Source organism: Furipterus horrens, unplaced genomic scaffold (assembly GCF_987537825.1).
Source record: "Furipterus horrens unplaced genomic scaffold, mFurHor1.1.pri manual_scaffold_5, whole genome shotgun sequence".
Taxonomy (NCBI): Eukaryota; Metazoa; Chordata; class Mammalia; order Chiroptera; family Furipteridae; genus Furipterus; species Furipterus horrens.
The window spans coordinates 202,528,191-202,554,006 of NW_028327175.1; the positions used below are offsets into that span (position 1 = coordinate 202,528,191).

General features: G+C 63.4%; 1 protein-coding gene across 1 annotated transcript in view; it reads right to left on the reverse strand.

The window, feature by feature from the left end:
* Positions 1 to 25,816, reverse strand: part of STK32C (serine/threonine kinase 32C) — a 34,551-nt gene that overhangs the window by 2,156 nt on the left and 6,579 nt on the right. Inside the window, exons 2-9 of the mRNA XM_090278807.1 lie at positions 7,496 to 7,551; positions 3,971 to 4,122; positions 3,329 to 3,502; positions 2,569 to 2,606; positions 2,388 to 2,477; positions 1,955 to 2,058; positions 1,356 to 1,472; positions 26 to 151 (exon numbers count right to left, since the gene is read on the reverse strand). Coding sequence (XP_090134933.1) covers positions 26 to 151; positions 1,356 to 1,472; positions 1,955 to 2,058; positions 2,388 to 2,477; positions 2,569 to 2,606; positions 3,329 to 3,502; positions 3,971 to 4,122; positions 7,496 to 7,551 — 857 coding nt within the window. The remainder of the gene's footprint in view (positions 1 to 25; positions 152 to 1,355; positions 1,473 to 1,954; positions 2,059 to 2,387; positions 2,478 to 2,568; positions 2,607 to 3,328; positions 3,503 to 3,970; positions 4,123 to 7,495; positions 7,552 to 25,816) is intronic.

A 25,816-nucleotide genomic window follows, 5' to 3' on the forward strand; every position in this document is an offset into this window, starting at 1 on the left:
TCCTCCCTGCCGCGTGCAGGCTTACATTGGGCACGAAGCCCGGCTCCACCTTCTTCTGGACGAGGTCGTCCCACAGCACATTGGCCAGTGACGGGGTCGCCTGCATGTCCTGGAGGCTGGAGACGCGGTGCTTGGGGTTCACAGTGAGGAGCTGGAACGAGGCCACATCAGACGGGCCGACTCACAGCCCTGCGGGGCCAGGCCTGCGCGTGCCCTGGGAAGAGCCTGTCCAGGCCAGGGCGCCCGCAGGTGTCACCAGAGGCCCGAGGCTGGGACACTCAGGACCTCGAGGGTCAGGCAGGCAGCCTGGTCCGCACAGCAGCGCAGCCGGGCCGGTTGGGTGCGCGCTGTCCCCGAGGCTGGAGCCGCGGATGCCGAGGGCGCGTGGGTTCTGCAGGGACCAGCTGCTGAGACTCACCAGCAGGGGGCGGCCTTGGCCTGGCCGATGGCAGGGTGGCCGCAGGACAGTCACCACGGCCACCACGGCCCATGACCCCCAGGGCGTGTGTGTGGCCTGCGAGGCTTCCCCAGGTGTGGGGCTGGCACGCGGGTCCTCCCCACTCCCCACTCGAGCTTCTGGGGGCCAAGGTCCCACCTGTGAGCCATGTGGGCAGATACGGGCCGAGCTCCGTGGGGCAGAAGCTAGGCTAGGAGGCTCCCTCGGGGACTGGGAGCGGCCTGGCTACAACCCCAGGGTCAAAGGTCTCCAAGCAGTGGCCAGGTGGCCCAGGAGGACCCCGTAGCCCAGGTCTCAGGATGGGGAGCCACTGGGCACCCTGTGTCCACAGCGCCCTCCCACTCCTGGTCCCAAGGAACCTGTGTCTTTAAGACGAGGCTCCCAAGTGGGCAGCTGTGGGGCTGGTGGAGGTATGAGGCCCCCCGCCCTGCCCCGACCGAGGGAGGCACGGCTGTGTCCCTGCGGGCCGGGGGCCCTGGGAGCTGCAGGGGTTCCGGGGCTTCTCCGTGCACTGTGGGGTGTCTGCCCACCTCCTACAGGGGGAGCAGGGGCAGCAGGGGCCGGAGTGCAGTGTGGCGGTGACCCAGTCCCACACGACCGCCCTCTGGCATGTGTGACGCGTGGCCGCACAGAGCTCACTTCTCTGCGTCTGGGTGGGAGTCTGTCTGGGGACGGGCGCCGAGGGCTGAAGCAGCTCACGGCCAGTGCGCACACGGGCCAGGCTGCGCAGGAGGACAGAGCCAGGCGCGGACGGCCGGGGTGCCCCCTGGAGAGGGGCTCCCGACGAACATGCAGGAACGAGACGCCCGCACCAACCAGGGGCTCCACACCGCACAGCCGGGACAGGAGGCCCGATGCAGCACACGCCTGGCAGCCCTGCGCCCTGGCCAGGGCTCACCTTCCGCAGCAGCGCCACCGTCTCCTTGGACCAGGAGGGCAGGTACTGGACGCTCACGGTGCTGAACAGCTGCACCAGGGACTCCACAGCGTTGCTCGAGTGGATGTCGTAGGGCCTCTGGGCAGGGAGGCAGCGCTGTGCCGGCCGCGCCCACGGCCCTGCCCTGCCCGCGACCCAGGGCCCCGGCAGCACCCACCCCCGTCAGGCTTGGGCAGAGCACTGCCCCCCCGAAGCCCAGGAATGGCCGGGACGGGAAGTGGGTGCATCCTGGCCCAGGCACGTTTAGCGGGGAGCTGACCAGAAGAGGTGGCTGACCCCACGGGAAGGAAGCATACAGCTGCCCCCAGGGCCTGGGCCAGGAGGGCGCCCACGAAGGCCAGGAGGAGCTGCCTTCCTCGGGAGTGGGGTCCCTCGGAGGCCCCCACCAGGGGACAGGGAAGGGCCGTTCCAGGCCCCAGCAGTCCCCACCCGCCCCCGCTCAGGCGCCCACCCAGAGCGAGGGCAGCGGGAAGCGTGTGTCCTCACGGACAGACAGCGCGCCGGGCCCTGCAGGGGGCACGCCCGGCTTGGAGTCTGGGGCAAGCCCTGAGGAGCCGTACCCATCCGCGCAGCAGCTCGTAGGCCATCACGCCCACCGACCACCAGTCCACCTCAAAGGAGTAGCCGGTCCCACCGCTGACGAAAGACTGGAAGATCTCCGGAGCTTTCCAGAAAGAGAGGCAGAGGCTGAGCACCCCTGGCCCGCGGGCCCGGGGCTGGCACCTGTGGCTGCGGCCTGACAGCAGGCCGCCACCAGAGCTGAGGTCCCTCCCCGCAGACGTTCTGGTCTGTCCACGGCAGGTCCCACTGCCCCATGTGCACTGGGCCATCTCCCTGTCACACCGGAACCCTCTCACGCATCACTGAGCCTTCTGCACGGATCAAACACGCTCTTCTCTGCACGGCCCGGTGTGTGCCTGTGGGATGTGACCAGCCCACCGCCACAGGCTACGGGGAGATGGAGGGCGGGGGGGTCGGCGGGGCTGCGCTCACCCATGTAGGGCTTGGTCCCCGCGAGTGCAGTCGCCCTCTCCCCGTCCTTTATGATGGTGGCGATGTTGAAGTCGGTCAGGTGTGCGTGTCCTGCGGGGAGAGAGGACAGGCAGCTGCCCAGAGGCCCAGAGGTGCGTCCCGAGAGCGGGGCACCTGTCCCCCAGCCTCAAGCCCCGCTCACCTCGCTCGTCCAGCAGGATGTTGTCCGGCTTGACGTCTCTGCAGAAAGAGCAGGAAGCAGGAGAAACCCTTCCTGTCAGCCCCGTGACCGCTGGCAGGGCTGGGGCTCCCCCGAGGGAGGCCCAACGTGGGCCCTGGTAAGACTCAAGGGCCTAGGGCCCCCCACCCGGCGACACGTGGACGTAGCTGGTAGACCAGCCGTCCTCACCCGTGGGGAGAAGAGGTCTGCCTCCAGCCCCCACTTCTGGACCAGAGAAACAGCAGAGGAAAGACCAGCCCCGGACACAGAGGGTAGACAGACGCAGAGCCCCCTGGCAGACCCTCTCTCCCAGAGCCCCAGGCTGGGGCTGGGGCTGGGCGGCCTGGCTTCCAGGCGCTTAGTCAGTGTTTGGTGTCTGAGCTGGGATAGCAGCATCTGCCAGGCCGGAAGCGCTGAAATCAAGGCTGTTGGGCTTTATAACAGACCACACGGCGGGTCGCTTTGTCCTGGGAAGGCAGCTTTATCTCCCTAATTTCCTCTGCCTTGAGCTAATATTAACATCAGCTTGAGTTCCCCAGGCAGAGGGCAGATGGACACATTGGGTCCTGCAGGGACACAGGCAGGCGAAGGCCACCCAATGTGGCCAGGCCCCGGGGTCCCAGAGCTCCAGGGGCTGTGTGTGCCCCACGTGGACACGGGACCTGCCCCGGGGGGCGGGCCTGCAGCCTCCCTGGGGGCGGAGCACTCAGGAGCCGCCCGCTCTGCGCAGGCGTGCGCGCACCTGTGGATGATGTGCTGGCCGCGCAGGTAGTCCAGGGCCAGGGCCATCTCGCAGACGTAGAGCCGCACGGTGTCCTCCGAGAACTGCACGTTTTGCTGCAGGTGGTAGCGCAGGTCCCCGCCCAGCAGCAGGTCCACCACCATGAACATGTCCTCCTCGTCCTGGAAGGAGTACCTGCGGGCACCGGGGGCACCTGGCACATGCACGGCGGGGCCGCCCCCACACCCCGCGCTCCACCTCGCCAGCCCGTGAGCCGCCGGCCGCCAGGTCTGTGAGAACCGCAGCCCCTCTGTGAGCGCGGGAGGGCACACAGCCCCCCACCCCCGCGGGGACTGTTGGGGGGTCAGGAGAACCCCGTGTCGGGACACTTCCAGAGAAAAGGGGGTGGCCCGCTGCGGCCTGCAGGCCCCCACCTCTGGGCTGGTCTGGGGGCCCATTTTGTGGAGGAAACTCAGTCAGACCCCCAAACTCTCCCTGCTAGAAACTCCCCGTCAGAGGTCCCAGGCCTCCTCTGTAGGAAAGCCGGGGTTCCTGCAGGTGGGGAACCCTCACGCACGCAGGGTGCCGTGGACACCCGGATGGGACAGCTGGCAGCCTGGGGCAGGGGACTGTGAGCGCACGGGACAGGGCGGGCGCGCGCACCAGAGGTTCACCAGGAAGACGTGCTCCAGCTCCTGCAGGATCTCCAGCTCCCGGAACACGTTGCGGACCTCGTCCCGCTCAATGCACTGCTGCTTGCTCATGTACTTCATGGCGTACATCTTCTCCGTGTCCCGCTTCTGCACGATGCAGACCTGGAGGGCGCGGGAGTGTCAGCACGGCTGCCGCCTCCGCCCCGGCCGCCGCGGGCTCCTCCGGGAGGCGACAGGATGTCGGTCTCTGCAGCGGCACGTTCCCCGGGCGCAGGCGCCTCCCGAGAGCAGGGGGACACAGCCCACGTGCCTGAGCTGGTGCCTGGCCCCTCACTAGGCTTGACCCGGGCGGGTGGCCTCACCGTCTTCAACCCCAGTGCCCCCTCTCCAGGCTCAGAGCAGCAACTGCAAGAGGACCCCTTGGCCAGAGGCCCGGCCCCAGGAAGCTCCTGGGCACAAGGGCTGCTGTTCTCAAATCCCGCTCACTCCCGGCCGACCGGGGCCCCAGCCCGCACTCTGGTCCCCTCTAGCTGAACTGCGCTGTCACTCAGCAATGCAGACTCTGCTCCCGCGACTGGGTGGCAGCCAGGGTCGGGGTGAGGACCGAGAAGCACAGAGCCCAGAGGGACTCCGGCTGTGCCCCTCGTGGCCATGGAGATTCAATCTGACCAGGGACCTGGGGTCAATGCATGAAGTTGTGGGTGGCACAGCCAGCCCTGTGTCCCCACTCCAGTCACGGAGAGACCTCGCAAGGACACGTCACCCAGAGCCATTTCTAAGGGTCCCCACAGTCTTCGGTCTCTGGGTCTTCAAGGAGCAGGAGCCAGGGGGAGTGGAAGTTTCTGGAACTCAAGGTCCCCGGTGGCCTGGAACTGATCAGACATCTCAGCGGGCATCAGTGTCCCCTGGCAAACCCGCTGGATCTAAGCCTCGGGCGGAAGCTGCCTCCCCCCCCCCCCCCCCCCCCGCCAAGGACAGTGTCCTGGGACACGAAGGTGCTTTCTTCCCATGTCCGTCACTCCGTTACTCATAACAAGACCTTCCAGCAGCCTTAGCATCCAGCAGCCCATGGGCACGAGCAGGTAAGCCCAGTGAACTGTCACATGGCCACAAGGGCTTGTAAGGACGTGTGACAGTTTTCTTAATGCCAAGCACAGATGGCGCACTGTGCTATTTAACGTAAGCAGTGTGCACACACGCCCGACGTGGGCACAGCCTGGATCGCGCGCGGGGCTCAGAGAACGGTTGTGTTTGGGGACGGGGCTTTGGCTTCCGCGGTGTCATCGTGAGGGTGTCGGGTGACAGACGCTGACATGGTGCCCCAGATCCAGTCCCGCCCGCGGTGGGGAGGCAGCCTGGAGGAGCAGCAGCTGAGCAGCTTCTCTCAGCCCTGGATGTCCCCACACCATCCCGGTCCAGGGGCCCCCATGACCCTAGCCACAGCTGCCCAGGGTGATACCCTGCACATGCCGGCTGCCCCTTGGGCCACGTGTGGGCCTCAGACAGGCACAGCTGACCGGCTGGGGTGATGGCCGCAGCACGCAGGGGACATCTTGCCGCAGCTGAGATTCCATGAACCTCTGATCCTGCCCCACGGCTCAGCCTGGCACGAACACAACAGGGGCCTGCATGGGCCACCGAGACCCCGCGAAGCCCTGCCCGAAACTGCCTTGGCCCAGAGACATTCCTGCGCAGGGTCACGGGGCTCAGCCTTGGACTTGCATGACGTCTGGTCTTGGCTGAGAGAGTCCAGGCCCCTCCTGGCTGCCCTTCAAGGACTGAGGCCAAGGTTGCGGGGCGTGGGGAGGGGGGCAGCTCACACCGGCTCCGCTCCTGCCCCCGACACGCCGATGGTGGCATTTAGAGATGCTGGGGTTCCATGCCATCTCCACTCAGAGGGCCCCTGGTGCCGCAGGCCAGACCAGCAGTGTTCACCCAGCATCTGCGTCTGCGCCTGCAACTCTGACTCTGGGTGGAGAGCCCTGGCCCCACTAAGCCAATTCCTCAGATGAAATTGGGCTCAGTTTTCTGAGCTGCTTCTCCGGTAATCAGCTTAAGCCCCGTGGAGAGGAAATAGAATTCAGCCTAAACACGAAGAGGAGTCAGCCCTGCTGGTCGCGGCCCCCGGCACCAGGGTTTCCTCGTGAAAGGCCACAGCCACAGGCCGCAGCGCCGTGTGGTGACAGCACCCCGCCCTGGTCTAGATGGCGCGGGGACCGCGTTTTCATGGAAGGCAGCTGAGGAGTTTCGCAGGTGCAGTGATTCCCCCCAAGCTCTTTTCTTCCTAAGTGATGTTTGTTCCCAGCAAGCAAACACCTGCCAACAGGGACTTACAGCCTCTGACCGTGTAGGGAAGCAGCCCCTGTCCCCTGGGCAGTCTCTGCGGCCACCGGAGGGGCAGAGGCGGCCCCCTGGGGACACGGAGCCCTGGTCCTGCTCTGACGGACACCCCCAGACTAGGATGGGCCCCGAGAAGGTGTCTGCAGCTACTGAGGAGGGGACGCCTCCCAGGCAGCGGGGACACATCGGAGTCTGGACAGAACCAAGGGCCGCACCAGCTCCTCACCACCACGGCCGGTGACCTGCCTCCTCCTGATCCTCCCACCACAAGGTGGCTGTTCTCCCAAAGGTCCTGCCTCAGGTCCCCAGAGCACCAGGTGCCTTGGTGCCTCCATGGCCGCAGCATGTCCCCAGCCCAGACTGGCCTTCTGCCCTCTTAACCAGCTGGCCTCCCTGGAAGACCCTGTGGGGTGCCAGTGCCCTTGCTTGGGCAGGCACCCTTCGGAGAGAGCACCCTAACCCTGGAGCGGCCGCGCCTCTGCACTGCCCGCCGGAGGAGGGGTGAGGGGCCCGTTGGGGTCTCGATTTCCCAACGCCACGCAGCCGCCCCTGGGCTGTAGCCAGCAGCCCACAGAGGTGGCCATGCCCCTGGCAGGAGGGGACAGCGTCTGTAAGGACGAAGGCTGGCGATGCCACCACCCAAAGCTGCCTCTGCAATGATCACACGTTTGGATCACGCGGCACAAGAGATGCTGGAGGTCTGCTGCCTCCTTCCCACAGCGACACTCAGGGCCCGCAGAGCTGGCCTGGCTGAAGGACCAACAAGTCCAGCTCACAGGTCACCTGGGCGTGGGGGTGGAGCTGCAGGCCCCTAACACACAGGGTCCCTGCAGGCCGTGCCTGAGGGCGCGTGGGCCTCCCAGAGACCTGGAGCAGTGGGAGCGGGAGCTGCGGCCGCAGCATGGGCAGCGGGTGGTGTCGGGTGTCGGCCCCAGAGCCTCCCAACAGTACAGGCTGCAGGCTCAGCTCCGGGCTAAGCTGGGCAACCCCCACACACCTGAGCTAAGACACCCTGGCGCCTGTGAGCTTGGGGACAGGTCTCTGCACCCTGGCATCACTGGCCTGCTGGGCGGGACGCACCCCCTCCGCCTCCCCGGCAGACACAAGTAGGGCCTGCCCCTCGGGAGCGGGTGGGCTGAGTGGATGGCCATCCAACACCATGGTCCTGCCCTGGCCTCTCGCGGCACCTCCTTACCTTGCCGAAGCTGCCCTTCCCGATGGCCCGCAGGATCTGGAAGTGGTCGAAGTTCACTGCAGGAGAAACAGGATGACCCCAGGTGAGAAGGCAAAGAGGCCCTGCTCCACCACAGGCCCCCCGGGGCTGCCCCAGGCCCCAGCACTGCTGCAGAGAGGCCCAGGCTAGGCCCTCGATCCTGTGCAGAGAGGGGAGGGCCTGGGGGCTGTGCAGCCCCCTCCTCCTGGGTTCACTGTGGGCCAGGCCAGGCCGCCCCCCTACAGACAGGAGGGCATGAATGGAGCCCCTCAGCTTCAGTCCCATGTGCCCAGTGAAACTCCCCCAAGAAAGCTGTCCCCGGCCAACAAAGACCTGCAAAGAGGAGGTCCTGGGACTCTCTGAGGGCCCAGAGCCTCAGAGGCAGGACCGCCCCCTCCTGCTGAGCCTCCTGGGGGGGTATTTGCCTGAGGGGTCATAGTCCTGCTGGAGGGGAGCCCGCAGCAGCCCCAGGATTCATCACCAGAACCCCACCCCTCCCTCCGGGGGCTGGGCCACAGGCCCAGGAGAAATCGCAGGGGATCTTCTTTCTGCTGCCTTTCTGGACGGAACTGGACAGCGAGCCCATCCTAGAGGAGGGGCTGGGGAATGGCTGCCTCCCTAATGGTCACAGCCTGACCCTCCCCTGCCACGCACACCCTGAGGCCCAGAATGTCAGTCCCTGAGGAGGGGCCGGGGTTCCGGCCTGCTCAGCAGGCTTCCCCTACCCCTGACTCTGCTCGGAGCCAGCGGCCGCTCTGCACCCAGGAGATGGGAGACGGGGCCCTTAGCCTGCACAGGGCCTCTCCCCTCTGCACTGCTCAGCCCCAGGTCTGTGCCCCACAAGCCCGCGGGCTCCAAGCAGCCCCCATCGATGAGAAGCCTTGGGTCCACCTCCATGTGGGCTCAAGCCCCAAGCCCCCAAGCACACCCTTCGCCCCCCACTCCCGGTGTCCTGGGAGCCTCCCTCCGCTCACCCTCTGACCCTCGCGGGCAGGCCTACAGCCTCACGGGGCCCTGCTGTCCCCCACGTGGCACCAGCAGCCACCGGACCCTGAGGGCTCTCCAGCACCCAGACCTGGCACGGAAGGGCTGCCCCTCTTGGGCCGCTTGGGGCAGACCCTGGCTGTCTGACCCAGGGTTCTGTGGGGCGAGGGGAAGGGCGGGGCCCCAGTGAGAGAGCCAAGGTCGGCGGCTGCAGGAGCCACAGGCCAGGCCTGTCCCAGACCCTGGGAGAGGGCGGGAGGTGGCTCCGGGCGCAGACAGGACACCCGCGTGGGGCAGACACTGAGCTGCATCTCCTGGTGCTGGGGGGCAAAGGAAGCGGGAGGGGCGGCTCCTTTTACAGGGTCTCGGGGAGTCGTTGGTGAAGCTGAGTGTAGGGCTGGGGTGGGCCCCTGAGCTACGGCTGCCACATTCTTAGGTGTGACTTCCGCTGCTGGGCGAGGCTGGAGTGCGTGCGTCCTGGGGCCGGACCCTCCACGTTCCAGGGCAGGTGAACGGGGCCGGTTAACTCAACCCAGCAGTGCCCCCGCCCTCCGCCCCCATTCCTGCGTCTGCCAGGATCAGGGGCTGCGGAAGCCTGTCTGTCTGTGCGTCTGTCCGGACCCTCCTGCCGCGCGGCCTCGTGGGCCCCACACGGGCTCCTCCCGGAGCAGGGAGCCACTTGAGACCAGCGGTCTGTGAGTATTTCTTCCTCAAGGAAGGCCTTTCTTTGCGCCGTTGGAAGTGCAGTGTTGCCGTGAAACCAGGTCACCTGGGTGCGGCGCCCAGCAGTGAGCGGGGGCGGGGCGTCCAGTTCCGTCTCCCGGGGCGACTCGCACAAGCCACCCCCGCTGCGCAGCCCGCGGAGCCCAGGCCAGCCCCACGGCTCTGGGGCCACCTCCTGACGGCAAAGCCCAGACAGAGCCCCCAAGAGGACGCCTGACAGTGTCCCGGCGTGTGTCACCCAGTCTCAGGAGCCAGCCCCCAGGAAGAGCCAGGGAGCTCTTGCCAGAGTGCAGTCAAGGCTCCCCCCGCCCCGGCCCCGCGAACGCGACGAGGGCCACCCCGGGCCTCCTGAGACGGCACTGTGCAGTCACGCTCTGGTGCCCAGGACGGTGTCGGAGCCCCGGACGCTGCATGGCTGGAAACTAGGAGCCCGCAGGTGGGGGCGCCCTGTCCCCAGGGGGGCTCCATGCAGCTCTTGGAGCTGCCCCCACACCTGCTTCCAGCAAAGCTTCGGCCCAGAAACATGCTCGGGGCAATTTCCCAGACTCCAACCGTTTGTCCTGGATCCTGTTGTGTCTAACTAGCCTGGACCCGTGTCCCGGTGCCTCACGATGACAGCCTCATCCATTAGTGATTAAGGCAACAGCCAGACTGACATGGCACCCCTGCCAGCTGGGGCCCCACTCTTCCCGGTCACTGCACTGAGGGTCACTGCAGGGAAGGGGCCTTAGCAGATCCGTCCGCCTTCACGGGGCCGCTGGTCAACTCTCAACCCCTGCCGTGCACCCTGAGGGGTGAGGGGGTTGCCAGTTTCCAGTTGCTGAGCCAAGGCGGGGTGCACGTCACCAAGGCCAGGACCACACAAACAGCACCGAGTCTGATTCAGGGGGAAAGTACAGGCAAAGCCCAAGTGCCAGGAAAAGGGGGTCACAGCGCTGGGAGATCCCCAGAAACGGCCCTTTGACGGAGGACATGTCCTCCATGCCCCACTGCAGACGCGGAGACCAGCCCCAAGCAGCCTCCGCTGGACCCCGCCTGCTGAGCCAGAGAGAAGCAGCAAAGCCCCCCTCCCACGAGCGCAGCCAGCTGGGACGGCAGCCACTGCCACGCAGGTGGCTGGCTCAGAGGACAAGATGTGTGTCACAAGGCTGACCACTGCGGAGGGGACTCTGCTCACAGCCCAGACAGGGCCACTGTGAAATCGCTTCCCACCACCTCCATGGCTCCAGCCAGCTCCGGCGTGCAGGGTGCAGGGGAAGAGGCACCCCAAACCCCAACCTTCCCCCCCACACACAGGTTCCTGTACCACGGGCAACGTCAAACCTCGCAGCCGGCTCCTGACGCCCAGGAAGGGGTGTGGGGCTTGTCAGAGGACACAAGTCCCCTGCCCAGTCCCCCTCGCGGCCCCGTCTGCCCACTCACTGGCGGTACCTCTGACTACAGACTGAACCGAGGTGCCATTTCTAAATTGCTGTGGAGAAGAAAGAGCAGACCCTGGCCCTGGGCTTGAATCCAGACTACAGGATGTTGGGGGGAGGGGGTCAAAGGGCAGCCAGCTCATGGTAGTGGTGATGTTGGTCAGACACACCTATGGGAAGGGCTCCCAGGACAGCGTCACATGAGCATCACATCCTATGAGCGGGGCAGGGAGGGGAGCCCTGGAGTCAGAACGGCAGCCTTTCCACCCAGCCTGGGGCCTGGGGTCTGGGGCCTGGGGCCTGGGGTCTGGGGCCTGGGGTCTGGGGCCTGGGGCCTGGGGTCTGGGGCCTGGGGTCTGGGGCCTGGGGCCTGGGGCCTGGGACCCGGGTCTGGGGCTGAGACAACGGGTGGGGTAGCTGGGAGCGGGGCAGCAAGTGCGCAGCGAGGCCGGCCGGGGTGAAGGCAGCAGTGCCAGGGCCTCCAAACTGCCCCACAGCGCAGCCACAGTGAGGCCAGTGTGCCTGTGTGTGTGTGTGCGTGCGTGTGTGCACGTGCGTGTATGTGGGTGCGTGTGTGTGCACGCCTTGTGTGGGCACATGTATGTGCATTGCCTATGCATGAGTGTGTGTGTGCATGCATGTGTGCATTGGCATGGAGGCCCGGCACATGGTCTGTTTAAGCGGGTTCACTGACTGCTTGGCCGACGGCCTGACAGACACGTCCAACCCGGAGCCTTCACGCTTCTCTGGGATCCCGGCAATTTCTGAGCCTTTGGAAGAAGTGTAGCCGTTGGATCCTGCTGGTGAGCCAGACCTTCCCTGTGTGTGTGTGTGTGTGTGTGTGTGTGTGCGTGAGTGTGACTCAGGCAGTCCTCTGAGCTGCTGCGGGGGCAGGGAGGGCACTTGGGAGAAGTGTGTGGGGACAGCAGGGGGCCTCACAGCCATTTATCACCCCCATGGCCCTGCTAAGGGCCGCCTCCTCCCTGCACAGAGGAGGCAGGTGGATTCATCCCCAAAGCTGTGAAGGTCGCTTCTGAGCTGACAAGACAGTCAGCTTCCCCATCTCGAGCTGCCAGGCCAGGCTGTCGCCGTGCCCCCTGCCTGGGAGCACCCCTTACCTGAGAGCACCCCCTACCTGGGAGTCCCCTTACCTGAGAGCACCCCCTACCTGAGAGACCTCTCCCGGTGGCCGGAGGATGCAGAGGTGGGAGGCACATCTCTGCCCACTGGGTTCCCTGAAGCTGCCAGGCTGAGACTCGGGGGAGGGGAGACCCCTGTGACCTCAGGGCCCCAGGCAGAGGGACAGCCTGTAGTGAGGGCTCCAGTTGCCTGGGGAGCGGCTTGCAGCGTGATAGTCAGTGTCACATGCCCAGCAGAGCAGCCACCTTGGGTCCCCTCCTGCATCCGGATGCATCAAATTCAGGCAGCACCGTTAAAGGAAAACTCGCTGTTTGAACTTCTGCCTCACGTTGCGAGCATGTTTTTATTTCATACTTTTTTTACGTGAAATCGATATTTAAAGATTAATAAATTGCGTGGTGGCTGGCTGTGTGGGCTGGAGGCCACACCACCGGCTGACGTTTCCCGAGGCTCGGGAACCTCGTGGTGCCAGGCGAGAAGCTGGCCCGTCCCCTGCCCCTCTTGGGACAGGAGCGGTGCCCAGCCCTCAGCCCTCAATCCCTCAGGCACTGTCCTGTCTGGCCACCAAACCTGGGCACGTGCTCCCTGGAGCAGGGCCGGCCCCGACACACCGTAGTCCCTGCAGATGGGGCTGTCGCAGGCCACCACCCCCTCCCCAGGAGCACTGGCCAGGGCTGAGTCTCTGGAGGATGCCAGCTGCTCCACAGAGGAAGGAAAATCAGAGGTGGCTGCCATGATGGGGCCCCTAAGAAATCAGCCATGGTCCCCAAATCCCGAGGGCCCAGCCCCTAACGCCACAGGGCCCACCCATGAGAGACCCTAGCCCCCAGCCAGTCTCCTCTCCTCCCCCGGGGCCCCTTGAGGAAGCCACGTTGCTGGAACTTCTGCGGAGAAAGGCTTCCAGGGACATCCCAGCGTCTGGAGCACTGCCCCCAACCCCACCCCAGCCACTGGCTTGCTCGGGTCGGGGGCGGGACATGGGGGCAGCCAGGAGCCAGGGCACCGCCCCGCACCCCGGCCAGCTCTGGAGGCGCCCCTCAGGCCTTCGCCGCCAGACACGACAGCGTTCCTGGTGAAGCAGGAAATTGGGAGGAAGAGGTAAAGCTGGAAAACAGCACAAAGACACCAGGGGAGATGGTCTTTGTGCACGTGCTCCCGGGCTACGGTGTGTCGGGGGATTTAAAAAGGATATTTTGAAGGAGAATCATGAGATGCCCAAAAGCTCAGCTTTGGGGGTTGGTTTGTGTGGGCGCCCACGGGCCGGGCCCAGGACGGGGCTCTGAGGCGTTCCCGCGGGGTCCTGCCACATACACAATGGCACGGTGCTTCTGCTCCTGGGCGGTTTCCTGGGCAACCCAGACATGCCCCCCCCCCCCAGTGCAGCGTGCGTCCCCCTGGTCTCCAGGGGAACAGCCGAGATGCCCGCTCCCTCCTCCAGCTCGTCAGGCTGAATTATCATCCCGGGAAAGGGGTGGGCCTATTTTAGGCTCAGATGAACAGCATTAAGGACAGGCATTATTTGGAGGTGGGGCATAAGGCTTCTGTTCTCTCCGGTTTCCAAAAATAGGAGCCAGAAGGACCGAGCAGGGCTGGGCGCCGCGTTCCCGCGGGAGCTCAGGTCTGTGGTTTCCGGGACGAGAGCCTTGGCCATTGTGCAAAACCACAGGATGATGCGACAAGGTGGCGGGGCCTCCCCGGCTCTCCCCGGCTCTCCCCAAAGCCTCTGGGGAGAAGCCAGGGACCCACGCTGCTCCTCTGCAGGGAGCAGACCAGGCTGGGGCTTGCCGAGACCACACACAGGCCTCTGGACCTTCGGGAATGTGGGGGTCCTGCCCCTCCTGCGACCCAAGCAAGTTTCTTCTTCTGCGGAGGCCTCAGAGCCTGGAGACCACGCTGGCCTCCGGCCCACGGCCTCCACTGGGCAGCAGAAACGGGGGTCACAGAGAGCTGGGTGGCCTGCTGGCCTGTGGCCCTTTGGGTGTCACCCACACAATAAGTCCATAAGAGTTCTAGAAAAACTGGATGGTGGTGAATTTATTTATAGTCCTGGGAAGAGAGAGGCCTTTCTGAGTGGGAAACAACCCCCCGGAGCCACAAAGGAAGGACTTCAGCAGACGGGTGGATTTCATCAATAAAACACGCACGACTTCCACACAGAGAAAAAGTACACAAATTTTAAACAATCTAAATGCTACAAACTGGGTAAGGTTTCTGCAATAAATATGACAACTGAGGGTAAATGTCCTTTAATTACAAGAAATCTATATAAATTAGAACGCCAACCCAACAGAAAATGCTGACGGGCAGATCACCGAGACCGTAAATCAGACCGGACACTGTGCCACCCCCTCCCAGGTGCAAACGTCCGTCCACATCGCCAGGTGACGGCAGTGAGAGGCTTGGCTGCGCCCAGAGCTGGAGGCGCAGCCTCGGCCACGGTCACGGGCTCCGTGCCTGCTGTGAGGCCGCACCATCGACACGCGTGGAAAAATTCATCAAGACCAGAGCCCGGCGACACTTGCAACTTAGAACTCCAATCAAAACATTCCCAAGACAGACCAGGTGTCCGTGACGAGGGACTGGTCCCCGTGACAGACGTGAAGTGGAATATTGTATAGACATTAAATACCAGGTTGTGTATGTGCCAAGAGGAAAACGCCCCAACGGGGCCGCGCGAGCTCTTGTACAAGAAGGGACACCTGGGTTCGGAGGTCCCTGCCGTGGGGGTGGCGTGGGACGCCCCCTCACCGTCCACCGTCTGCTGCTCCGGACCGTCTGAAGGCTGGACCCTCGCACGTGGGCGCCCGTCCAACAGCATGACCTGGGCGGGAGGTCACGGGCTTCCGTTCCCTTCTTTGTTTGTTTGTTTGTTCAGCCTGTTAAATGAGGCACAACAGCAGACGCCCCGCGGCCCCTCACTTGCTTGGCCAGGCCTCCCCCTCTGGGCGAAAGAAGTCTGTTTTGCCAACTCTTGTCTTAAGGGTCCTGGACCAATATTTCTCAAGCTTCTTCAAAAACACAACGAAATGTCCTCATGTAGCCCCGAGGCTGTGGTCCTGGGACCCCGGCTGGAGAAGTCTAGAAACGCCACAGTCTAGGAAACTAAACTCGTCCCTGAGGAAAGGGCCCCGGGAGACGGGGGTGGCTGCCGGGGAGGTGGGTTTTGCCGGCCGCTGGCACCAGAAGCAGGAGCTTCCCCCCAGACTCGGAGCTTTTCAGAACTGGCTCGGGGAGCAAAGACACCCCAACCCGCCACCTGAGGGGAGAGGGACATGTCAGGGCCCCCCGCATGGGGCACTGGGCTCCCCCGGAGGCAGCAGGGGCCTGAGCAGGGACTGGAGGGGACACGCCCTCCCCACCCGCATTTTCAGGAGAAACTTCCCACCTCTGCCCTCCCATGGGCGGCCGGGGGCACGAACCACGCAGCCCTCGCCCGCCAGGCTCAGGAGGAGCCGGAGCTGCGCTTAACACACCGGGGCGCTGCTTCAGAGGCTCCGAGGGTTCGCTCCCCCTGAGCTTCGCAGAACCCCCACCGCGGAGCTCCAAGAAGAAGCAGCCTCACACCATCCCCTCCCTGGCCCCGCACCCCCAGGCAGAGCCAGGGAGCCGGTGGCAGGCACGGGAAATGGTCCCCGTCACCCTCCCTGGGCAGCAGGATGGGCAGCCTCCAAGCAGCCCCACCCCCTCCTCTCTCTGAGCCGCTTCCCAGGGACACAGCCACTCCTGGGGCCACCAGAGAGGAGAGGAGGACCCCAGGGCTGTCATGGAGACGCGGGGCCATGGGAGGGGCAACAGCTGTCACTGCTGCCCCCCTGCCCACCCCCACGGTCCCAGATGGTTCCCACTCTCCCTACACTCTGCTGGGGAGCCCACTCCCAGACTGCTCCCTGCCTGGCAGGCCCTGCCCCCCAGCTGAAGTCCAGGGGTCCTGAAGGAGAAAGGGGCTCAGAGGTGGCGGAGGAGCCAGGGCAGGAGAACCAGACCACACGGCACCGCCCGCCCGTGTGGCTGCAGAACGTGGTCTCCCTTCACAGCCCCCAAATTCCAGGACTTGCTGCTGAGGCCGTGGGGTGTCCACAGCTCGGCCCCCGCTAGCCAACTGTAGGGAGGCATGTCGTGGACGCAGGGACGCAGTGGCGAAGAGACTGTGACCAAACAGGCCCAGGGCGCCAGCCCACACACGGCTTCCGGAGCTCTGCCGGGGCCCTGGGGGAGCGGCTCACCGTGCAGAAGGTGGGAAGGGGGCAGCCCCGACTGGGACTGCGAGGCCATCCCAAGCAGATGCCACGCTGACCTGTCAGCCTTTACCACGCAGGTGAAGCAGGTGAACAGCAGGAGGGCCACAGCCGGGACGCCGTCCCAGGGGCTGGGGCCGGGGCTGAGCACAGGCCTGCGATGCCAGGCGGCCAGCGTACAGGGCACAGCTCCTGAGCTGTCCCGTCTGGACCCGGGAGATCTATGGTAAACAATTAATAGGTGGGAAACGGAAGAAAGGGCGAGGTCGCAGACTCAAACACATCGATACTCGCATTCACGTAAATGGATCAACCGTCCCACGAAAAATCGGGCGTTTCAGATTGGACCTTAGAAAGCAAGACGCAACTCTGTGCTGTTTATGGAAGAACTACTTCCCGTTTGAAGATCCAGATGCGGGGAAAACAAATGTATCCGCAAATATGAATTGGAAGAAAGGTAAGTGTCCAAATGCATATCAAATGGACTTGAAGGCAAGGAGTGTGGCCAGCGATAAAGAGGGACGTTTCATTAGGATAAAAGGTTGAGGGCATCGAACAGACCCACATCGTGAAAGTGAATGCAGCGGCCGAGACGGGGGAGGCGAAACCAGACAGAGGGAAGGGAAGGAGCAGACGAGCCCAGGCAAGAGGAGGAGAGAAAACAACTCCACAGGCCGGGACGACTTAAGAACTCCCTGCCAACATCGGCGATGAAACGGGCAGGTTCCATTCTGGGAAAGACACCAGTAACCAAGCCCAACGTGGAAAGCCTGAGACCGCGCCTCTCTTAAAGAAATCGAATGGGTATTAAAACCTTCCCACAACAACTCCAGGCTTTGAAGGCTTCTCCGGTGAGCTCCAGCCGACGTTCCACGTAGAACAAACCCCTGCTTCCCAGAGGCCTCAGGAACCAGCCTGGCCATTCCGTGAGGCAGCGTCAACCCCCCACCAAAACTAGACCCAGACGGACGAGAACAGGCAGCCTCACGGGCCCGGGTGGGAAGGTCGTGGGTGAAATATTAGGACACCAAGCTCAGCGACGCAACGCTGGCCCACGACTCAACGTCCACCAGTGCAACTGACCACCTTGGCTGAGTAAAGGGAGGGCATCATGGGATCGATCACCTCCACGAAAGACAGAGAATTAGAGAGAGAGAGAAACCTGGACCCTTCCTTCAAATCAATACAAAACTCAACTTGAAATGGATTATAAACAAAAATTAGTAGCTCAAGCCGTAAACATCCTACAGGAAAATGAAGAAGAAGATCTGTGCGATGGCAAGCCGGGCAAATTGTTCCCAGAGAGGACACAGGACACACAAAGCATCAGCCGTGTGGAAGGCGCTGATGAAGACTGCGCTTCATCAAAATTAAACTCCTTTTCCAAGGCTGCCACTGAGAGGAGGGAGGGCCTGGGGGCCACTCCAGCCCACGCCCGGCTCACCGCCCAGGCGCGGGCCCCTTTCCATGGTGGCAGGAGCGTCCCCTTGGACTGCACGTCTGTCAGATCTCACTGACTCACGTCCTTAAAATTAATCACCTTTATTTCAGGTAAATTAAATTTCAGGAAACGGATTTTTAAAATTAACTATTTCTATTCCCGGCCGTGGAAAGCTAAGCACCCCCCCTTCTTGCCCACCAGCTCATCCGTTCCTCCGAGTCACTTCGTTCGATTCAATGAGGACTTACCAAGCACCCGTGCAGGCAAGGCCCTGGGGAGTCCAGAGCAGCCGTGCCCTTGTGGCTTTCTCTCCGGAGATGCGCCTTCGGGCCACGGGAGGCTCCCAGAGGAGGAGCGTGGACCCCGGCCTGGGCCCCTCACCCCGGGCCCACACGCAGGGGCCCGGCGGGCAGAGGCACAGCCCTCAGACCGGCTGCTCCCACCGCACCCCCTTCCGGGTCTGTCCTCTGCCTGAGAACCAGCCTCTCGCGTGGGTGCTCACTGTTTGCACCCCGAGGAGCAGAAATCAAGGGCGCGCTGCACATGGAGCAGGAGACCCGCCAGACGGTGAGCGGTAATGAACGGAGACTTTCTGAACCTTCCAATTAACTCAGTCTGCAGATGAGCAAACGTGTCTTCTCTGGGGCATTGCACTTTTCTTTAATTAAAAGGAATCAGAGTTCATTTTGTAAAAATTTCGTGAGACTCCACTAGGCACGCCCACATGAGACCAAGGCCAGGACCACCCGCTCCAGGTGACCCCTGTCCCCTCCACTTTCACGGCCCACGATGCTCTCGCTCCGTGATTGCACTTGAGGCCTGAAGATCTGTCCCTTCAGCGAGAGGGCAGGGTCAGCTGCCCAAGGCCAGGCGCCCCAAGGCAGGATGCTCCACAGGGCCCTCGCCCTGGGAACGAAGAGCGTGATATGGCCAGCGGGTCGGACCTTACCTCCCGGCCCAGCTCAGCCCTGAGACCCGCCTGCCCACAGCCCCAACCACGAGGCACTGGGGAGTCGGCCTGCCAGCAGCTGGTCACAGCCCGTGTGCACAGGACAGCCATCCCTAACCTCGTGACCCAGCGAGCCAGACGCAGGCAGCAGGAGGCAAGCCGTCCCCCGCCCCACACCCCTTAATCCCACCAGAGGAGGGAGCAGCAGGCAGAAACCACATTTGGGGTCCGTGATCGGCCTTGCCTCCCCACATACACCAGGCCACCATGATGCTGGCTCTTCTTAAAGATGCAAGGAGTGACATCGGGGCAGCAGGCAGAGCTGCCAGGCCCTTCGCTCCTCCACAGGCAAAGCAGTCCCTGCGGTGGCAGGCACACCCAGGAGGGGCCCTCCCTGGGTTGAGGGCCAGCTCTTGGCTGCTGTTTCTCTCCCCACGTGTGTACGTGCACACACACACACAATCTCACGGATACATACAAACACACACAGAGAAATACATACAAACACAATCTTAAACACTCACACACAAATATATAAAAATACAATTTCACACAGTTACGCAAATATGAGGTCTCTCCAGAAAGTACCCAGTCATGTAATATGAAAAATAGAGACATGTATTGAAGAAGATACGGGACACAGGAAACACGGTACACAGGACAGTGACGCCTCAGTCCCCTTCAGAGCAGGCGCCTTGGCATCCCACACAGGTCTCCCAGTCGCCATCCGCTGCCCCATCGTATTTTCCTGAATCTCATCCACCATCTGAAATCACTTCCCTTTCAAAGGTGATTTAGTTTTGGGAAAAGCCAGAAGTCCCAGGGCACCCAATCTGGGCTGTAGGGGGGCTGAGTCACCTGGGTGATTGGGTGTTTCACCAAAGACTCTGCACGAGACGTGATGCGTGAGCAGGCGTGTTGTCGTGATGAAGCTGCCAACCACCAGGTGCCCACAGCTGCGGCCTCTGAATCAGCTGAATAGTTTCCGCAGAGGAATGGTCAAGCTTCACGCAAAACGTGATACAGATTCGTTGCTCTACCTGCTCAGTCACTTTGAATGGGACGGCCACACAGTACACACACTCAGTCAATGGCATCTACCGCCCCCGCTGACATGTACAGTGAAGGCGTCATTGTTCACGCATGCGCATTCCAGTCCACTCCTTGGTTGCCAGGTTCCATCGATGTCACGCAAACGCCTTGTTATGTTAACAACGGCTGGACTTCTTCCAGACAGACCGCGTATATATAAACACAATCTCTCTCACACACACGCAAATACATACAAACAAAATTTCACACACACAAATACATGCATGCCCGTATTCATACTCATACACACTCATAAACACATCCACATACAACCTCACACTTGAAGTCATACATGTGAATACACACATGTCCACACCTACGTATGTAAACATGCACCCATACATGCACACCTACACATGTTCATGCAATGCTCTGCTCACATGCACATGCTTATGCTCATATTTGCACACGTTAGTGCGCACGGTTGTGCTCACACGCACACTCACGTTGGCCCTCAGACCCCCAGGACAGCTGATGGCCTCAGGGTGGTCAGCCCGGAGCCCCCAGAGCAGGCCCTGGTGTTGGTAAAACGGGCCACAGGGGTCGGGCTGTGCAGCATGTGGCAGGTCACAGGCCTTCGCCTGTCCCTGCGAGACGGGTCCTGGCCCGGCTCAGGGGCCCACATGTGGCAGCGCTTCTCAGAGCCACTCTGGCCTCTGCCACCAGTGGGGGCCCCGACTGGACCGCTGGGCTCCAGGGCGTTCTGGCCCCAGGAGGCGTGATCCCGGGACAGGGACCCCCGAGGACACTCAAAGTCCACACTGACTCCCCCAGACCAGCCACAGCCTCGACGGCACCTCCCTGCCGGTGGCTGTTCTCACAGGTCAGAGCCGCGGGGCTGCCTGAGGCAGGACTGACTGTCACATGAGCAGAACTGTGTCACCAACATCCGTGGACAGGGGCCAGGGATGCTGCCAACAGCCCGCAGCACACAGGCCACCTGCCACGCGCACCGGCCCGCCTGGAGGTCAGCAGTGTGGAGCCCCCGGGCCGGCGGCGGCCACAGCCCCACTCTCCAGCCTGGACCCTGCAGGAGGCACGAGGACCCTCTGTGGAGGCAGCTGTCGCCCTGGACACGGGGCGCCTGCCTGCACGTCGCCAGCTTCTGGGTTCCTGTCTGACACACATTTCATAACCAGCCCACAGACGAGTTTCCAAACGAATTCCAGGAAAGGCTCCCGCGGCGCCTGCAGCTGCCGAGACGCATCCATCACATTCGGCCGAAGGAGGTGCGGCAGCCTCCTCATCTCCCCCAACGGCCCGCCTCTGCTCCTGCCTCGCCCGGAAGCCCTGCCCTCGGGCCCATCCCTCCGGGCGTCCAGCCTGCCCCCACTGCTCCGGCAGCCTGGGGCAGACATCTCGCCCGTCGGAGAGGGTGGAAGTCAGCAAGGACGGACGGAAGCCGGGGTCGGACTGCCAAACGGCCGCAGGCTCCCGTTGCCGAGAGCCGTGGGGTCACCCTGTGCCTGTGCCCCTGTGCCGGGGCCTTTGCCGCCTGCCAACGGGGCGACATTTCCAGAACCCACGGAGGCAGCCCCACACTGTGCCCTGAAGCCCCGATTCTTCTGACGGCGCTTTAGGCCTCCCGGGGGCCTCTTTCTGAGGTCTGGCCGACTGCTCTGCCCCGAGCCTGCCCTTCTGTGGGAGACGCAGGAGGAAAGACATCAGCCCCCCAAACCGCACCCCTTCCCACCTCACCCCAGAGCCCCCAGCGGGAAAAACAAAGCAGGCAAGGGCGGGAGCGGGGCAGGACCCCAGAGTGGACTTGAAGGGGACATGGCAGGCAGGGCCCCCACCAAACCATTGCTCCACCCGGCCGCCCACGAGTGGGGCAGGCGCCCCGGGACTGCCCCGGCCACAGCTGTAGGCGGACAGCCTGAGCCGCGCTCTGGCCGGGGGGCAGGGGCGGCCACAGCTCCTCTCCGATGTGCTGGGTTTGAAGCCCCTGAGACCCACATGGGGTGGTGTGACGTGGGACCAGGACAGAAAGGCTGGGCTGTGGGAGGCAGGGCCTGGATGGAGACTTACATCGGGGACTCGCTGGCATATGGGTGACATTTGGAGCCCGAGACGGCCCACGCGTGAGTGTAGCGAGAGGAGAAAGCCGTGGGAAGGGGGCCTGAGGCACTCCCGGCGTCACGGCGTCGGGGGAGGGGACATCAGGGCGGGACAGCCTACGGGCGACAGGAAGGTAGGGGATGGGGCGGGTCCAGAGTGTCCGGGCTGGCACGGGTCAAGGATGGAGAGAGCTGGGGCCTGGGCATCAGACTCAGCCCCGGGGGGTGGGGGGACCTCAGAGCTCTGGGGCCGCAGGGACAAATCCCGACTCCAGTGCGGAAGGACCAGACGTGCCGGACAGAGGGCTTTCGAGGAGCTTCGCTGCAAAGGGGGGCAGGGGACAGGAGCAGGCACAGCCTCTGGACTCGGGAAGGGCAGCATGCTGCTGGGTCACTGCACGCCCTCCTCCCAGGACGCCCGCACGAGGCCCCCCCACCCAGGAACACTGCCCATGGCCCACGGCCGCCCACCCTCGGGAGCTGGGGCGTGACACGCTGTCATTATGGAACGTGACCTTGGCGTGGCACCGCGCTCACAGCAGGGCCCGGGGCCCAGAACCCAGGACAGCTCTCCATCCTCTGAGCTGCTGAGAGGGCCCCGCAACCCCCACCCAGGGCCCCCGGGACTGAGAGAGCCCACGGCCTGTGGAGGGGAGCAGGTGTCCATGCAGGGACGGGTGTAGGGCAGGCCCCTGGCCTGGGCCCAGGGACACGCCCTGGAACTCAGGGTTCTGGGCCTGGAGTGGAGAGGGATGTGGGGGACACAGCGGGGTGTGTGTCGGGGGCATCAGGGGAGGCAGACATTCCAGGCCGAGGCCACTCGGGCACGAGAAGCAGGAGCGAGGGCACGCGTGTGCACAGCTATGAGCAACCTGAGGCCACGGGAGCCACGTGTGCACCCTGGGAGCCCCGGTTCCCAGAACCAGGTCCGCATCACCCCTGCCTCCAGGCCCGCACGCCGAGCCGAGCGGAGCGGGGCTCCTGGGTGGGGACCCGGCACCGGCGTGTCTAAAGTATTCTCATGAACTTCCGGTTAGAGCGCATCAAACATACAGCAAATAAACAGGACCTGTGACACGCGTTCACCTCACGGAACACACCCAGGGCTCAGCAACGGGATCAGGAACACAGGTTCCCAGCACCCTGGACGCCCTCCCGCCGGGTGGCCCAGACCGCTGCCTCTGGTGCCGCCCTGGTCACACGCGGAGCCCACGCACGCCCTCGGGAGGCCTCGCTGTGCGCAGGAAGCGCCCTGCGGGTCGCGCGGGGACTTTGCTCGGCTCCTGCTCTGGCCGCTCCGCACGGTGCCCTCTGCGCACCTGCGCACTGGCCTTGGGCGCACGTTTTGTTGGGTCTGCTCCCAGGAACACGGTGGTAGGTGTCTGTGCCCCCCAGCCAAGGCCACAGACACAGCCCAGGCCGAACATGCTGGGGTCCTGCCCCCGCTGTGAGGGGGAACTCACACCCTGGGCAGGGGCATCTCAGAAAGGGGGTGTTGGACGGGACACGTAATAGAGTTTTTAAGCTGGGCCGGACTAGGACAGACTGTGGAGGGAGGAGGAATTCACCCCTTTTCCTGCCCGACTGCCGAGCCGGGGCCTCACCTCCCCTTCTCAGGCCTTCCCGCAGGGGCGCAGGCCCTCGGCTCCCCGGTCTCAGGCCTGCAGACGTGAGCAGGACCGTGACGCTGGCCTCCCTGGTGTCCAGAACCACGGGAGCCGATTCCTCTGAATCCGTCCATCCATCTATCATCTATCAGTCGGTCATCCTGATCTGTCTCTCCAGCTGTCCATCCATCTGGCTGCCTACGTGCCGTCCGTCTGTCTGTCCTCCACCCATGCACACACTGCTACTCTGTGGGTCTGCTCCTCTGACTGAGGGGTAACGTGTCACTATCAGTGCGCTGGTTACCACACCGGTACCAGGCTCACGCAGGGCGTAGACGTCAACGGACCAGGCGAGGGCCACACATGGACTCTCTGCAGTACCTTCTCAACTTTCCTGTAAATCCAAAATATTGTAAAATAAGTTGCCTAGGAAACCGGCTTTTAAGAGCGATGCATATCTTGTACGTGGCCACGTGTGGATGGAGAGGTGATCTGACGAACGAGCACCAAGTTTACATAAGATGCTGAACTTCTCTCGATATTTTTTTTTGTCACTTTGTTATATAATAAAAAGCTCTAAATAAACAAGGATCCCCGGGCAGCAGTGGCGAGCGGCTAGCTGGGCAGCCACATGATTTATCATCCAAACCAGGACACGTCTACGAGCGAAGGGCTCACTATTAATACCTGTGCCCCGTGGGCGGGCCCGCACGGTGGCCGGCAGCCGCACCGCGGCAGGAAGCGCTCGCTTTCTCCCTCTCTGGTTCCCATCAGCGTTGGTGGCCCTGGTCAGGAGCTGAGGCGGGGAGGTGGGGGGCCGGGAGGAGCCTGGGTTTTGCCGCCCAGGTGCCCGGCACAGGGTCGGCACCAAGCCCAGCTTTGGAGGGGAGCGCGTTCTAATCGCTGAGGGCTCTGGGAAAAGGGCCTCAGAATCCACACGATGGAGGAAGAACAGTTTTAAAAGTAACATACATTTGTGCATATCCACCAGCCAGTTGTGAGTGTCCCATGGCACCTCTGCAAGAGCCACCATCATGCGGAAAAGCACCCTGGGGTGTCCCTTCTCCACACCTGCAGCTCTGTGTGTGGGAGCCAGCCCCGGGCTGCCCCACCCATGACTCCAGCACCTCGCAGGCCTGGCCACGGGGCCCACCCCTGGGTTCCAACTGCCTTGGAGGCCCAGAGGAGCAGGTCGTCTCTGGGGCCCGGGGCCCGACCCTTCCTGCCCTGGTTTTCCCGCTGTATCTTTCTTCCTCTTGCCTCTCTGCCATGTGCTAACTTTACAGATTATCCTCTCTGCCTGAAGAGCTAAAATACCACTCAGAAACTCAAGTTGACTTTGATACTTGGAAGACAAAGGAAACAGGGCGGGAATAGGACCGACCCCAGCAAGCAGGACCCCAGGCAGCTGCTAGTGGCTCCCCCACTGTAGAGACCTAGGGACAGGGGCCACTGTGGTCATTTAAAACATATCTCCAGAGTCTTTGATGTCCCTGCTGAAGGCTGGAGCCAATTCCCTTCATGTGTGAGCTGCACAGAGTGACATTCTGACCAGCAGGATAAGGTGGCAGTTACCATGTGTCGCTTCGGGGTCCTAAACCCGTGTCTCGGGGAGGTCACTGTCACGTGTGAGGCACAGAAGCGGCCCCTGGAGAGGCTCCGTGGCAAGGCACTTGGCCTCCAGCTGCGAGCCCCGTGGGGACCTGGCCCGGGAAGGCCCACCAGCCCCAGTCACGCCTCAGACCGCAGCCTCGCAAGGGGCCCCGCACCAGGCCCAGCTGTGAGCCGCTCCTGAGAGATTGATCAGGCCCTGTGGGCGGCACTGGCTGTTCTTGGCCACTATGTTCTGAGGGGCTTTGTTACTAAGCAGGGTGGGTGACTAGGAGGCCAGCCGATAGCAGGAGCTGCGATCGCGGGATGTGAGTCCCGGTGGTCCCTCCGCGGCATCCAGGCCTCGGGCCACCATGGACATGCTGGCTCCACAGACATCCCGTGGAACAGAGAGACTCATCCCCACGGGGCCCTGTCCACGTTCCCAGCCCACAGAATCACAAGAAATAATAAAGTTGGCTGTGAAGTCACTGAGGTGTGGGGTAGTGCGTTACCAGCAATAAGTAACTAATATGGGGCCCCAGGGGTACGCTCGGAGCCACGCCCTGGCCCCGTGCCACCAGGGTCCTTGCGCTGCGGGACTGCGGGAGGCTGGTGGGGGACACAGGCAGCGGGGCGTGGGGAGAGACCGAGCACCCCAAACCCAGGGCAGAGCCCCCCCCACCTCCGGCACGGTGTGACGCGACAGAAAGAGTTCCGGTCACAGGCACGGAGGCTTGAAGGCCCGGCCGCGCCCCACGCGCCCGCGGGGAAGCTGCCACCGCCGTCTGCTTCTCGCTTTGTGACAAGTCCGCCTGTGCACACGCATACGAGGAGCCGTGACAGGAGTTCTGAAGGTGCCGAGACCTTTCTGAAGCCGGCTCTTAAATGGCTCTGACAAACTGAGTGTGCTCAGCTCCTATTTTTAATAAAAGGGGGGCGACGCTGACTCCCGCCCACAGCAGCTCCTGGGCTTCAGGTCTCAGACAACATCAGCAGGTTCTCCGTGTGACCCACGAGGGGCTGCGCCCGAGCTGGCAGCATGCAGAGGCCACCGGTGGGCGCCC